This window comes from Cotesia glomerata, unplaced genomic scaffold, assembly GCF_020080835.1.
Source record: "Cotesia glomerata isolate CgM1 unplaced genomic scaffold, MPM_Cglom_v2.3 scaffold_98, whole genome shotgun sequence".
Classification (NCBI taxonomy): Eukaryota; Metazoa; Arthropoda; class Insecta; order Hymenoptera; family Braconidae; genus Cotesia; species Cotesia glomerata.
In genome coordinates this window covers 9,758-22,614 of record NW_025404655.1, presented here as the reverse complement: position 1 = coordinate 22,614, position 12,857 = coordinate 9,758, and the positions used below count along the sequence as shown (strand labels likewise).

Below are 12,857 nucleotides of genomic sequence, written 5' to 3'. Positions count from 1 at the left end.
TATTCAATTTTACAATTATCTTCGTAAGACTCGGAGTACACCGACTTCTTGTTTTATTACATGCAAACCGAGCGGTTTCGAATTCACTTGGTTAGCATAACTTGGAGGCAATAAAAATTCATATTTAAAAATAGTAAACTTAGGAAAATCAACGGCTTAAAAAAAAACTACAAATTTATTGGAATTTGACTTTTGAAAATTGTTTTTTTTTCTCGAAAAAACTGCATTTAAAACACAAAAATTAAAAATCAAACACCTTGATTCGTAATTTTTTTAAAAAGTTATAGCTATACGAAAATATAGATGCAACACAGTATACAAAAATTTAGAATATTTGATGGAATAAAAAAATTGTTAAAATAAGTTTCAATCGTCACATCTTACTTGAACTCTATCAGCTTTAATTTTTTATATTTATTGAATCCATCACTACAATATTAATATAAATATATAAACATTAAATTAATCTCCGTGGCATCCCTGCGGAATGAAAATTACAAAATGCTTATTTTGTGTAAATGTAAGAATACACGGATTTGCAATCATTTCTATTTCACAAAAATCTAAATTATTGGTGATCGAACATTCTTCGATATGGTGAACGATTACATCGCTTGATGAATTATAATATTTCTTCAACATCACAACTTCATTATAAAAAATAAATAATTTTCTATCATTTTCACTGCAATTAAAATAACAAATGTTTTGAATTATGCCTACTTTACCATCTTTTAATAGTACTACAGAATCATTTATTTTTTGGCATAGACGATAAGTTTTCGATGTATACCGAGTACTATTGTATATAAATCTATTAAATGACTTGCATTCATCAGATCTGTTCACAATTCTTCTCTCTTTGGAATTCAAAACATATTTTTTTCCTTTCCCAATCAAGATACAACCATTCACTTCAAAAGTGTTCTTTAAGTGTCCTGTTAAATTTTTCTCACAAAACTTGAAGAATTCTTCACTTAAGTTTATTTTATTCTTCAACGGCAATAGTGCTTTCTTGAATAAATATCGCCTTGCAATTTGAATACTTATATTATTAGGACTCTTTTGTAATAGTAATAAGAAATGATTTTCATTTTCGAAAATGAAAGTGTTGTGGAATTGTAACGGTCCTAAGTTAAAAACACTGTGCGGTATGTGAGTAAGTAAATGAACATTATATGTCATTGATTTTTCACCGAAGTATTCCTGATAATATACTACGTACTTGATAATTAGAGTTTCAGCTATTTTTTGGTCATCATTTGTAATTTTGTTGCTAAGTAAAATACATACTGCTTCTACCAAAAGAGCTAAATGATTTACATATTTCTGAGGAAGAATTCCTGTGAGGCAGATTACGGAATAAAAAAGCAGCCATGAGCGCCATTCTGTTGCTTTCCACATATCTCTTTCGGTTAACTGTCTTGGTGATCGCGTTATGCAACTGGGATGTTTAAAATCTAGGAGTTTTTTATTTATTGCTTCAAGTTGGTTTGGATTACCAACATAGTACTCTTCACCAAATGACGATAGCAATATTTCAGTGTGCTGCTTTACTACACCTAGTAGAAGGGCATGCATGTAGTCTGGTGACATTCCATCAACTAAATTAAAATAATTTAAATTCATCAGTGGTGATGGTCCCCAAACACCCATAATATCATTACCATATTCGTTCGCACTCGCAAGTACCATATTCGCTTTGATTGACTCGTCAGTTCGAGATTTTGGGACATTAGTGGATATTGGAAACTTTAGATTGTTATCGACACGTTGTGTTGGATGTTCACAGAATGTGCAACCGTAGGTCCCATTGTATTGCTTCATGTTGAGGATTTTACATCTAGCAACGGAGTCAGTCACAGCACACAGTGGAATAAACTTGCTGGTTATTGTTTGATCTCCCAACTTCCATTTGACACCTTCATCGGATAATTTATTAGCTTCATCAACAAACGGTTTTAAAAAAAGTAACATGTCTGGTTCTTTTTTATCAACCCATAGTCCCGTCATAATCATATGTTTTGACTGTAATTTTGAAGGTAACTCATTAATACAAGCGAATATAGGCCATATCGAAAGTTTGCTCGACTTCGATGGTTGGCACCCATCCGTGTTAAAGGTGTACGTGAAATTATATTTATCCGAAGGAGAATTAAGTTGCATTGATAATTTCTTATACACATGACCATCACTCATACTGTGCAAATCATTTTCTGATTCTTTATTTTGATTGCATTGGAAACGCTTCATTACAACTTGTTGAACTTCAGGGTCTTCTAATGTTGATTTTAATTGTGAAGAGATATCAAACGTCAAAAAATAACCAATATCTGAATCGATACCATTATTATTGCAAATTTCGCATACCAAATTTTTCTTATCGAATTTCTCCTTAGCACCGAAATAAAAGAAACACTCGTCACAGTACGGATGATATACTACTATATTTTCATTCAACTGCAGTGTTTGAAATATCTTATACTTTGAAGCAGGAACTACATTGTTTTGGAATAACGTATTAATCAATGATAGGATTGCAGTTATAGTTTTCCAGGTAAGTGATTCTTCAGCTCCAAGTGTTAGTGTCATCAATAATGCTTCTCCTTGTGTAATAGTCGTGCAACCACAGAGGGTTTTTTCATAATCATGATCAGTGCAATTTCTTTTATCATAATACTGTAAGTAAAAAAAAGAACAATTAATTACATTTTTTTATTGTATTCATCAATATAACGACCAAGGAACAAAATTGTAAATAAAATTTAAAGAGAAGAGATGTTGTTAAACCATGTTCTCACGATACGATGAATTGAAGTATTTAAATTTTACCGCATGTATGAATAATATTGGTTTAAGATCAAAAGTAAATAAATTACATAAAGAGCACATTTCATTATAGGTGATTACTAATGAACTTTAAATATTTTTGATCACAAGCTTTTTATAACGATTTTCTTTCCATCACAAATTTACCATATTATTCACTTTTGAGTTATTATTACACTCGATCATAATTATTTCATCTATTTAACTCAATACTAAATTTAAAAAAAATTTTTTTAAATGCAAAATACCGGGATAGTAATCAGTGAAGGCAACGTAAGTATTTCAATTTTTTATATGATTAAAATATAAGCACAATAAATTCTTTTACAAAAATCCATATTTACCTGACTAGGCTCATCAATGTAATCCATATCATAATCTACAGCTGATGGCAAGTCTTCAGCCTGTAAAAACAGATAAAGTTATTTACACGGAAAAAAAAAATTCCAAAAATTACAGTTTTTAACGTAATGTAGCGCTTCGGAAAAAAAAAGTGGACAAATTAAAGTTTCATCTGTAAATTTTGTTATCTTGAAAAAGTAACATTTTAAAAATTTAAAGATTAATATTTGAAATTGAATTTAGAAAAATGGTATTTTAAGCTGTTCTTTTTCCAGTTTCGTTTCTGAAGCGACACTTATCACGATATAAGCTGTAACTTTTTAAATTTTTTTTTTCTCTATATTAATCGCTTAACAGATATCATAAAGGGTGTTAAATTATTCTAATGCCTTTACAGCATGAAAAGAACCCCTAAATTTGTACAAAAAGAAATTTTCGGTTTAACAAGTATGTTTTTCTAAATGTGAAAAATCTTTCTGCAAAGATAATAAGAAACGTCTTTGCAATTGTATATTTTTCAGCGCGTTAGAGAAAACATGTCGCGTTACAGACGCCATAAGGGAGTACGAAAAGTTAACCCGAAGCAATAAAGGCATATAAGAATATATTTTTTTTTTCTTTTGCCTAACACATGTAGAAATTAAAAAAAAGAAAGTTCTTGTTCAGAAAAATACTTTTTTTTTAGTTCCCGTTTTTTCAGGTAAAAAAAAATTTTCTCATACGCCTTCAGGCCTTTTCACCGGCACCTTTTGCCGGTATATTCAGTTATGGCATCTGTGACACAATATTTTAAATAATAATGCTAACAAAAATAATAATAGAGAAGTAATGTTTCGTCTCATATATGTTTGTATGACAAAATGTGCTTTTTTGATGAGTAATTTCTATTTAAAAGATATTACTAATCTCTCCATTTAGCATATTTATAAGTAGACTAGAATTGAGCGCCAGATAAACTTTGTTTTTGTCAAGAATTAATCCATGGAATCCATGGAATTAATAAAATACGGAAAATTTTATGATAGGCGATTTTTGACTTTAAAAGTAATTTTAATACTGAAATTTGCTATCATCAGAAGGATTAACACGGGAATCAGTGCTTTACCACAATTATGTTCATTTTTTCATGATAATCAAATTTTTATGTCAAGTTTTGAATAGTTTATCGGTTTTATACAGTGCTTTTGTCGAATTTCTTCATAAAATTATTAATATTTTTTTCTTAAAATAGAAACAAATTTTTTTATTCATTTCAAAAGTACCCAATGTATGCGTGCATTGTAACCGAAAATATCGAAAAGAAATTAAGTCAAATTTAATTCATTTATAATTCGTAATTCTTGCCAGTTACATAGTGACTGCCAGTTACTATTAATTACTATTATTATTATACTCTTTGAGTCTAATGAAACTCACGTGTATGCTGTATTTAGACTACACAGTACTATATAATAGTAATACTATTGAACAATCTCTATAGATGTTATAGGTTGTACGATTTTTTTCATTTTTAAGATAAAATCAAATAACTTACATCAAACCAGATTTCCCTGTCTAAAGTTTCTTTATCATATTCTTCATTTATCCATGATGCTGGTTCTGTATTTACTATAATTGAACTGTATTGATCATCAGTTAGAGGAACAATCATTTCATCAACACCATCCATTTGTATCAAGTTATCATTAACAATTTCTTCATGAAGTAATGGATTAACTTCGCATATATTATCATCATTGTCGTAAGGGATTTGATTATCATTTGCAACCTGCAATGTAAAAGTGTAAACTATAACTATACAAATAACATCAATAATTTTTTACATACTCTAACAAAATTTTACTTTCAATATTAAAAAAAAAAAATACTTTACCGTAAAAGACAATTCGTATAAATGAAAAGTTTAGACTAAATAGACATTTTGAATTTAGCACATAGCCAAATATTTATTTAAATTAAAATCTACGACGGTATGACATTGTTGGAATTTAGAAAACTTGTAATTTTGTCAACCAGCTAATTTTCAATGAAATTTTTTTCGCAAATTTATATAAAAATTTATGTTATAAGTCGATTAGGTTATATAATATTTCGAACCTTAAAATTTTACAAAACTTGAATATATCTAGCGAAATTCAACTTTCTGAACTAGAATCAGAATTTAAACAGAAAATTATGCAATAAAATTTGTTGTTAAGTTAATTATTTTTTTTTTGTTTCTTAAATTCATATTACTTACGTGGATGCGTTGATATTTAGCCAATTTCCTATAAAAAGTTGACCGAGGGATAACGCCGTCACCATCATAAGCAAAATGGGATTTATATGGCCCTCGTTTCATATTTGTATTTAATTTACAACTACTTATGAATAACTAAATATCTTACTATTAAGTAATAAGACTCATCTTCAACGTATTTGAATCACAGTTAAAAAGTTACTTTATAAAAACTAAAATCAAAGCAATTTTTAAATTCTATCGAGCCACATTCGTATCAATACTTTGAATTTTCAGTTCTTATTATCGACTTTTATTCATTATTATTAACACTTTGATAATAAAATATTACATAAAACTTTCACCATTCATGATGGTGATGATAAATTGCACAGTATTTAAAATAAAAACAATTTTCAACTTCAACCTCACTAATGAAACACGTTCGTAAATGAACATAAATTCGAAAAAATTTATGTTTAAAAGCACTAAGTAATACTTGAAAATATAATATCGATATAAAAACATTGATATATTATTTCAAGTTCCTGTGACACCAACGGTGCGCACGTGATGTAAGAGAGGCCACTCACTTCTCCGTCTGCGGTCTGTCTGCTGGGTCTACAAACGCATTATTTCTAAAATTAGTAGTGGGGGTATGGGGCATGGGGCTTAGGCATAGGCTACACGGAAAAATTTGAGTGTCCAAACCGTAGTTCTGTATTATTATTTAATTATTTGTGGTGGGGCACGCTGTCAGTTTATTTTCTTAATAAATATTTATTTAAATTCGTTGTAGCTTAATAAATGAATATCAAAATTGTGTTTTGCTCGGTGAGTAAGGACAGTGAATTTCTTTTATTTTATTAATTAAAACTATTTTTATTAACGAGTAATATCAAGTTTTTTCAAGTTAATTCATATATCTAATTTAAGTTGATAAAATTAATGTTATTCTTGCTGTTCATTTATTTTTAAAAAGTCTTGTAAGGTTCGAACAAAACTCTCAACAATCATAATAACATAAACTTGTGTTTAGATAATGACTAAGATTATAATAATATGTCTCGAGATAGTATGCTTGTTACAAAATAATATTTATCTCTGTATATTTATATTTTCTCTTGTATCATAACGAATGAAATTACAAAATATTTATATTATTCTCAGTATTTTTTAAATAAATAGAAACAATATTTTGATTTTTCTACTTTAATAATAAAGTAAAATCTACAGTTGGAATATATAAATATAAATTGACTAAGTTTTTCCGAAAAAAAAAAAAAAAAATAATTTTCAAAAGTCAAATTCCAATAAATTTGTAGTTTTTTTATAAGCCGTTGATTTTTAAATGTGAATTTTTTTGCCTTAAATGAAACTGAAATAAAGCTTACAAATAACACGAAAAAATACACGTTGAAATTCAGAGACTAATTGGTAGAAAATCCATGAGTTTTTTATTATGCTAACTGTTGGGATTATGGATAAAAGTAAAGGTGTATTTATTGAACAATTGAAGAGTTCAGAATTAGATAGATTGTCTTTTATTTTAAAAGAGAGTTTTTCGGAAGTATGTCTTAATATAATCATACCAAGGACCAGAGAGAACTAACTGCATACAACTATATTACTATGGTTGTTCCTTAAACATCTTGTAATATTCTTAGTCTACACAATGGTTGCATTATACCTAGTTTTATGACTCGTAGTTCGAACACTTTATTATTTACTTCTCTGAATAATAAAATAAAACCTTTTTCAAGGGTGGCAATGTGTTTACCAAATGTTACTCTAAAAAAAACTTTTACTTCTAAATAAGAACTAATATTGTTACGAAAAATATAATGTTATAAAAGAGAATAATTTTTGTAGACGAGCTCAATATTTCAACACTAACCAAGTGTAATACAAAATAATAAATTAGTTCACTTCGAGAAACCTACAGTTTTTCGTAAATTTTGTTTTTTTTTTTTTGTGCACTCAAGAACAAAAATGTTAAGTAAAATTACAAATAAAATGAAAATAACTATCTAGATTCATAAAATTTGAAAACGTATAAATTGAAAATAAGAACTGGAAAAGAAAATAATTGAATGAAACTTAAGAAAATTTTTTGAAAAGGTGAAAAAAATTTTTATCATTTATTACTAATTTTAGATGACGCTTACATCAGTTTTGTAAAAAAATAAATTTCTCGCTTTTATTGGCTCAACGAAAGTTAAGAAATATAACAAATAATATCAAGGTTATCGTGTAGAGTAACATAGCTATAACTACAGCGACATTTTTAGTACGTTCATTCATTTTACTTTTTGTCATAATGTTAAATGTCAAATATTTTTTATCAAGCATCCCTCAAGCAATAAAAAGCCGCATTATTTGAATTTTAGTTGGATATGTATATATATATATATATATATATATATATATATATATATATATATATTTATATTAGACCGTCTCAAAAAAATCGATCAATTTTTTATTTTTTAATTATATAGAAAATATTTTCACCATTTGCAACAATATTTTCGATGTAATAAAGAAAAAAAAATTGTCAATTTTTTTGAAACAGTCTAATATATATGGGGTATTCCATGCCAAATCGACCACTTTTGAACCCGACCCCTTTAGATTTAGCTGAAACTTTTCTATTCTTTTCTACCCTTTGAAAGACATTTTTTCAAATTTTATTATCCAACCCAAAAAAAGTTATGAATTTTTCAAAAAAATGGCTTTTTTATTTTCAAATAACCATAACTTTTTTGGACATTGACCTTTGGGTACTTTTTTTTTTTTTTCAAAATTTTTTTTTTTAAATGTACTTTTTGAATAAATACGAATAAAAAATTAAATACAATAAATTCGACTAAATATTCGTGTTTTTCGAGTAAAATCGTTTTTTTTTCAAAGTATGTCATTTTTTTTTTTTTTTATTTTTTTTCTCAAAAGAAACTATAATCAATTTGACAACTATTCCCGCTCATCCCGGAGTGGGCCGAACTTTTTTTATATTTTTTTTATTTGATTGAGAAAAAAATTGTCGGATTTTCGAAAATAAAAAAAAATTTTTTTTTTCGTAAACTTTATTTCTATCACAAAATAAATGTAATTCAACTATTTTATAATAAAAGAATAGAAAAGTTTTAGCTAAATCTAAAGGGGTCGGGTTCAAGAGTGGTCGATTTGGCATGGAATACCCCATATACATATATATATATATATCAAATACAAAATATTGGTTGCATATCCCTGATTAGAAAAAGTGATTTGAAATGATTAAAAACGATTTTGAAAGATTAAAAAAGATTTGATGTGGATACTATATAGGTATACTTTTAACATGGGTTTAATCTTTTTAAATCTCTTTTTCTAATAAGGGATAATAGTAGCAGTGTAAAGACATCGTATCCTATATTAGCATTGTGTTTTAGTATTTCAAGTTCACGTGACACCACAGACGGACATATTACGTAGGAGAGAGCAGTCATTCACTTGTTTGTCTGCAGTCTATCTACAAGGTTTACGCACGTGTCGATGGGGAAATTAGTGGTAGGGGCAAGGGACTACAAAAAATACTTTCGTGGTGTCGAATCGACACTGTCGATACTATAATTTATTATTAGTATTCGGTGATCTGTGGTCCAGCACGCTCGGTTAATGAGTATTTTATTCATAAGTATCTATTAAAATAAGTTGTGGACTAATTAAAAAATAATAACAATGAGTCATGCATTAGTATTATTACCGTTAGAATCAAATGAAAAGAAAATATTAGAAACGTGTTTCATCTTGGATTTTGAAAAATACGATACGTATCCAAAATCACATATTTATCGTTATGATGATGGAAAAATAAAATATAAATGTGCTATACTTCTTGTGTCTGGTAAGTGAAAACAAAGAAAGTATATAACTATTTTTTTTTTTTTTTTTTTATTAAAAACTGAAATAAAGTATAAATTGTAGATATATGTAATTGTTTACAAAATTTTTTTTTTTTTGTAAATTCATGTTTCTACGAAGGTAAATTTACAAGATGTTTGCAAGCTTCAGTTTCTACATATGTTCAATTTTCATTGAGGAAATCTGATTTAATATAGTAATTAGAAAAATTTTAACAATTTAAAAGAATATTGGATTCCTTATGTCGTTAACGTCGCAGACTATTAATTTTTTTTTATAAATTAACAACGTTTATTGCCTAGTGAATTATTTTTTCTTCTGTAAGTAATGGATTTAATAAGGTTTGAAATGAAACTGAATAATGTTGGTAACGAATTTTTTTTGAGATTTAGTGTTCTGAAATGTATTTTATTTTAAATCTTATTCAAATTTCTGTTATTCACAAATACTGCTCAAGTCTTTAAGTAGAGAAATATTTATTTTTTCATTAAAAAAAAAAAACGAATGTATTATCATAAAGAAAATGTTTTTATAAGTCCTTTTATTCTTGGTGTACGTGTACTTTTTCTTTTACATATTAAAGTAATTTATAAAGGTTTGAAATGTTGACTTGATCAATCAAATTTATCACACTAAAGTCAGCAAACATCTGAAATTTTTAAGAATTTCTTTTAATTCATAAATTTTTATAAAAAAAATTAGATTCGAAGTTTTTCAAAATTTCTGTAAGTGGAATAGAAAAAAAAAATCTTGTAAACAAATTGTTTGTTAAAATAAATTTTAAAAAATTATTAGCCGTGTGCTTTGTACACGGCTAATACTATAAAGTTTGAATACTATTATTGGTATTTAAACTTTATAAAAAATACTATTCTACAAGACATGAATAAGTATTTTAAAACAATTGACAGAATGAATTTCTATTTCCGAAAAAATAATAATAGTAACTATATCTAAGAGTTTTATACCATTCTCTATGACATTTGTATATTTATTATAAATTTTATTTGTCATAAGATTCTTAGAAACTCAATCTGAAATTTGATTGTCAGCTGAAAGTATTTTCAAAATCATTTTGATATAGTTTTTTGTAGCACAAATAATTCATTATGATACATTTCAGATTCCATTGAAGAATTGGAAGAACCAACTGGTCGTGTGCGCATACCAAAAATTAATCCGTCATCTCTAGAGTCATCTTCTTCAGAAGAAGAAGAAACCGAGACGGTGAAAGCGAAAAGAGTGAGAAAGGTAATTTCTCTCCGTATTTACATTAGGTTGGAATGATATTCTAAAAGTTATTAATATTCAAAAATTTTTAATTTTTCAGAACAAAAAATTGAATTTAGTTTCTATCAAGAAAAAAAAAGTTGAGGAAATTCTTGATGCTTACGAAAATAGTAAAATTAATAAAACTGTAAGTATTGAATAATATAAAAAAAAAATTGAAATAAGAATAAGGTAGTATTACTACGGCTTCATTGCTATGAATGCCATAATTAACGTTTGAGAATCATTTTTTTTTTGGTTTATTTTTAAGAATCCATCGACTGCCTCACAAGATGACCATGACAAGGAAGAATTGAAAAGTACCAGTGATGACTCCGAGAATGATGATATTACGAAGTTAAGAAATGTAATTTCGGATCAGTCACAGAAAATTAACAACAAGACATATGATAACAAACCTGGATGTAGTAAGGTATGTTTTTCCTTAAATATATTCTGATAGTGATATTTATTACAAAATATTCGGTATTGATTGAAAATACACAATGAAAATAGAAGATTTTGTTATGAACATGGATAAAATATTTCGATCTATTCTCGATATTTTTGTGCTTTTAATGAGACACAATTTCTGATACATTATAGTTATAAATAAGTAATTCTGTAGTAGATCAATTTCATAGAAATCTCACCGTTATTATCATCCTAAAATTTTTTCATATCTAATAATAAATTATTGATTGAAATAAGTTGATTGATTTGATAAATATGTTTAATTATTAGAATGGCGGCACAACGATGACAGAAGTTTCTGACAAGCAAGGGTCGAAGATTCATGTAGTCAACCAACAAAATGTAGGATTAAAACCGGATCAATTCAACGATTTGAAACGACAGCAAGAGTTAGAACAGCAGCAAGAAGAATTGGAACGGCAGCAAGAGTTAGAACGGCAACAAGAGTTAGAACGGCAACAAGAGTTAGGACGGCAACAAGAGTTAGAACGGCAACAAGAGTTAGAACGGCAACAAGAGTTAGAACGGCAGCTGGACGTCGTACCAGAGCAAGGGTTAGCTCAAAGACCAATAGTACAAGATCAGCAAGTAATTAGAAGACCGGAGGGTCCCCGTCACCGTAATGAATTGCGAATAAATCAGCAGCATCGATTACTGGAGGCTCAGATTCGGCAACAGCGACTGCAAAACAGAAATGCTAATTACTTACAAAACGATCAATTTCTTGTTGGTGATAATTTTTACATTTCAAGTGCTGCATATCGTGATGCCTGCAACGCTGATACTCCAGCGAAATTTATCACCGGTATGGTGGATGCCATGTGGCCGCGGAACGTTCTGATTGGAAAAGTGGTTAGAAAACAGAAAAATACCGGTAACAGACAAGTTTTTACGCCTAGGAAGATCGAGTTATTGTCATATCATTTTGAAAGTTTCTTAACAGATCGCAATTATTCAGAAGAAAGAACGCGAATAGAACTTAAAAAAATGAATACATATTTAGGCCGAGCAATAACTTCTGCCAAAAAAAAATTGGCACTATAAAGTAAACAACCAAATATTAGAGAATACGACACTAGACTGTTTAAAAAAAATCGACAAATTTCTTATTTTTCAATTATATAGAAAATGTGAAAAATTGTGAACAAAAATACTGTGAAAGTTTCAGCTCTGAATATTAGTATTAAGAGGTGTCGCATCGTGAATTTCAAATTCCCATCTAAATAACATGAGAACAACGTTCTCTTAGATTTTCGAATTTTGTAACTCACGTTAGAGATAATATTTTTGAATGATCAAAACTTATTCTTATAGAGAATTTTACGCTCGACAAAAACGGTTTTCTACATTTTTTCGATATATTTATTTATTCAAAAGTTATTTAACATCGAAGTTGGATCGATCTAAAATTTTTACATTTTCTTATTTCCCGAAGCAACCATCAACTTTATTAAAAAATTTTATGTAACATTTTTTGTAGAGAATTCAATTTCCTATAACATATTTTTTAAGAAGTTTGTGACATTTTTTACATTTCGTAAGTTACCTGCAAAAAACTAAAAATTTTTTAAAAAAAGTGTCATTTTACTGCTTAAAATTAATGTTTTGTTTTTTTGCAGAAAACTTACGATATGTAAAAAATATCAAAAACTTCTTAAGAAATAACTTATAGGAAATTGAATTCTCTACAAAAAATGTCACATAAAATTTTTTCATAAGGTTGATGGTTGCTTCGGGAAATGAAAAATGTAAAAATTTTAGACCGATCCAACTTCTATGTTAAATAACTTTTGAAAAAATCAATATATCGAAAAACTGT

The 12,857-nt window shown here is 27.7% G+C and overlaps 2 protein-coding genes across 2 annotated transcripts; one reads left to right on the top strand and one right to left on the bottom strand.

The window, feature by feature from the left end:
- Positions 1–291: 291 nt before the first annotated feature.
- Positions 292–6,229, bottom strand: LOC123274944. Its single transcript, XM_044742755.1, has 4 exons — positions 5,411–6,229; positions 4,706–4,939; positions 3,174–3,233; positions 292–2,679 (listed from the first exon to the last, which is right to left on the bottom strand). The coding sequence occupies exons 1-4, from the start codon at positions 5,510–5,512 to the stop codon at positions 463–465; spliced, it is 2,613 nt and encodes an 870-aa protein (XP_044598690.1). The 5' UTR covers positions 5,513–6,229; the 3' UTR covers positions 292–462.
- Positions 6,230–10,634: 4,405 nt separating this feature from the next.
- Positions 10,635–12,501, top strand: LOC123274943 (trichohyalin-like). The gene is made up of 3 exons (XM_044742754.1): positions 10,635–10,712; positions 10,836–10,997; positions 11,309–12,501. The coding sequence occupies exon 3, from the start codon at positions 11,324–11,326 to the stop codon at positions 12,080–12,082; it is 759 nt and encodes a 252-aa protein (XP_044598689.1). The 5' UTR covers positions 10,635–10,712; positions 10,836–10,997; positions 11,309–11,323; the 3' UTR covers positions 12,083–12,501.
- The last annotated feature ends 356 nt before the right edge of the window (positions 12,502–12,857 follow it).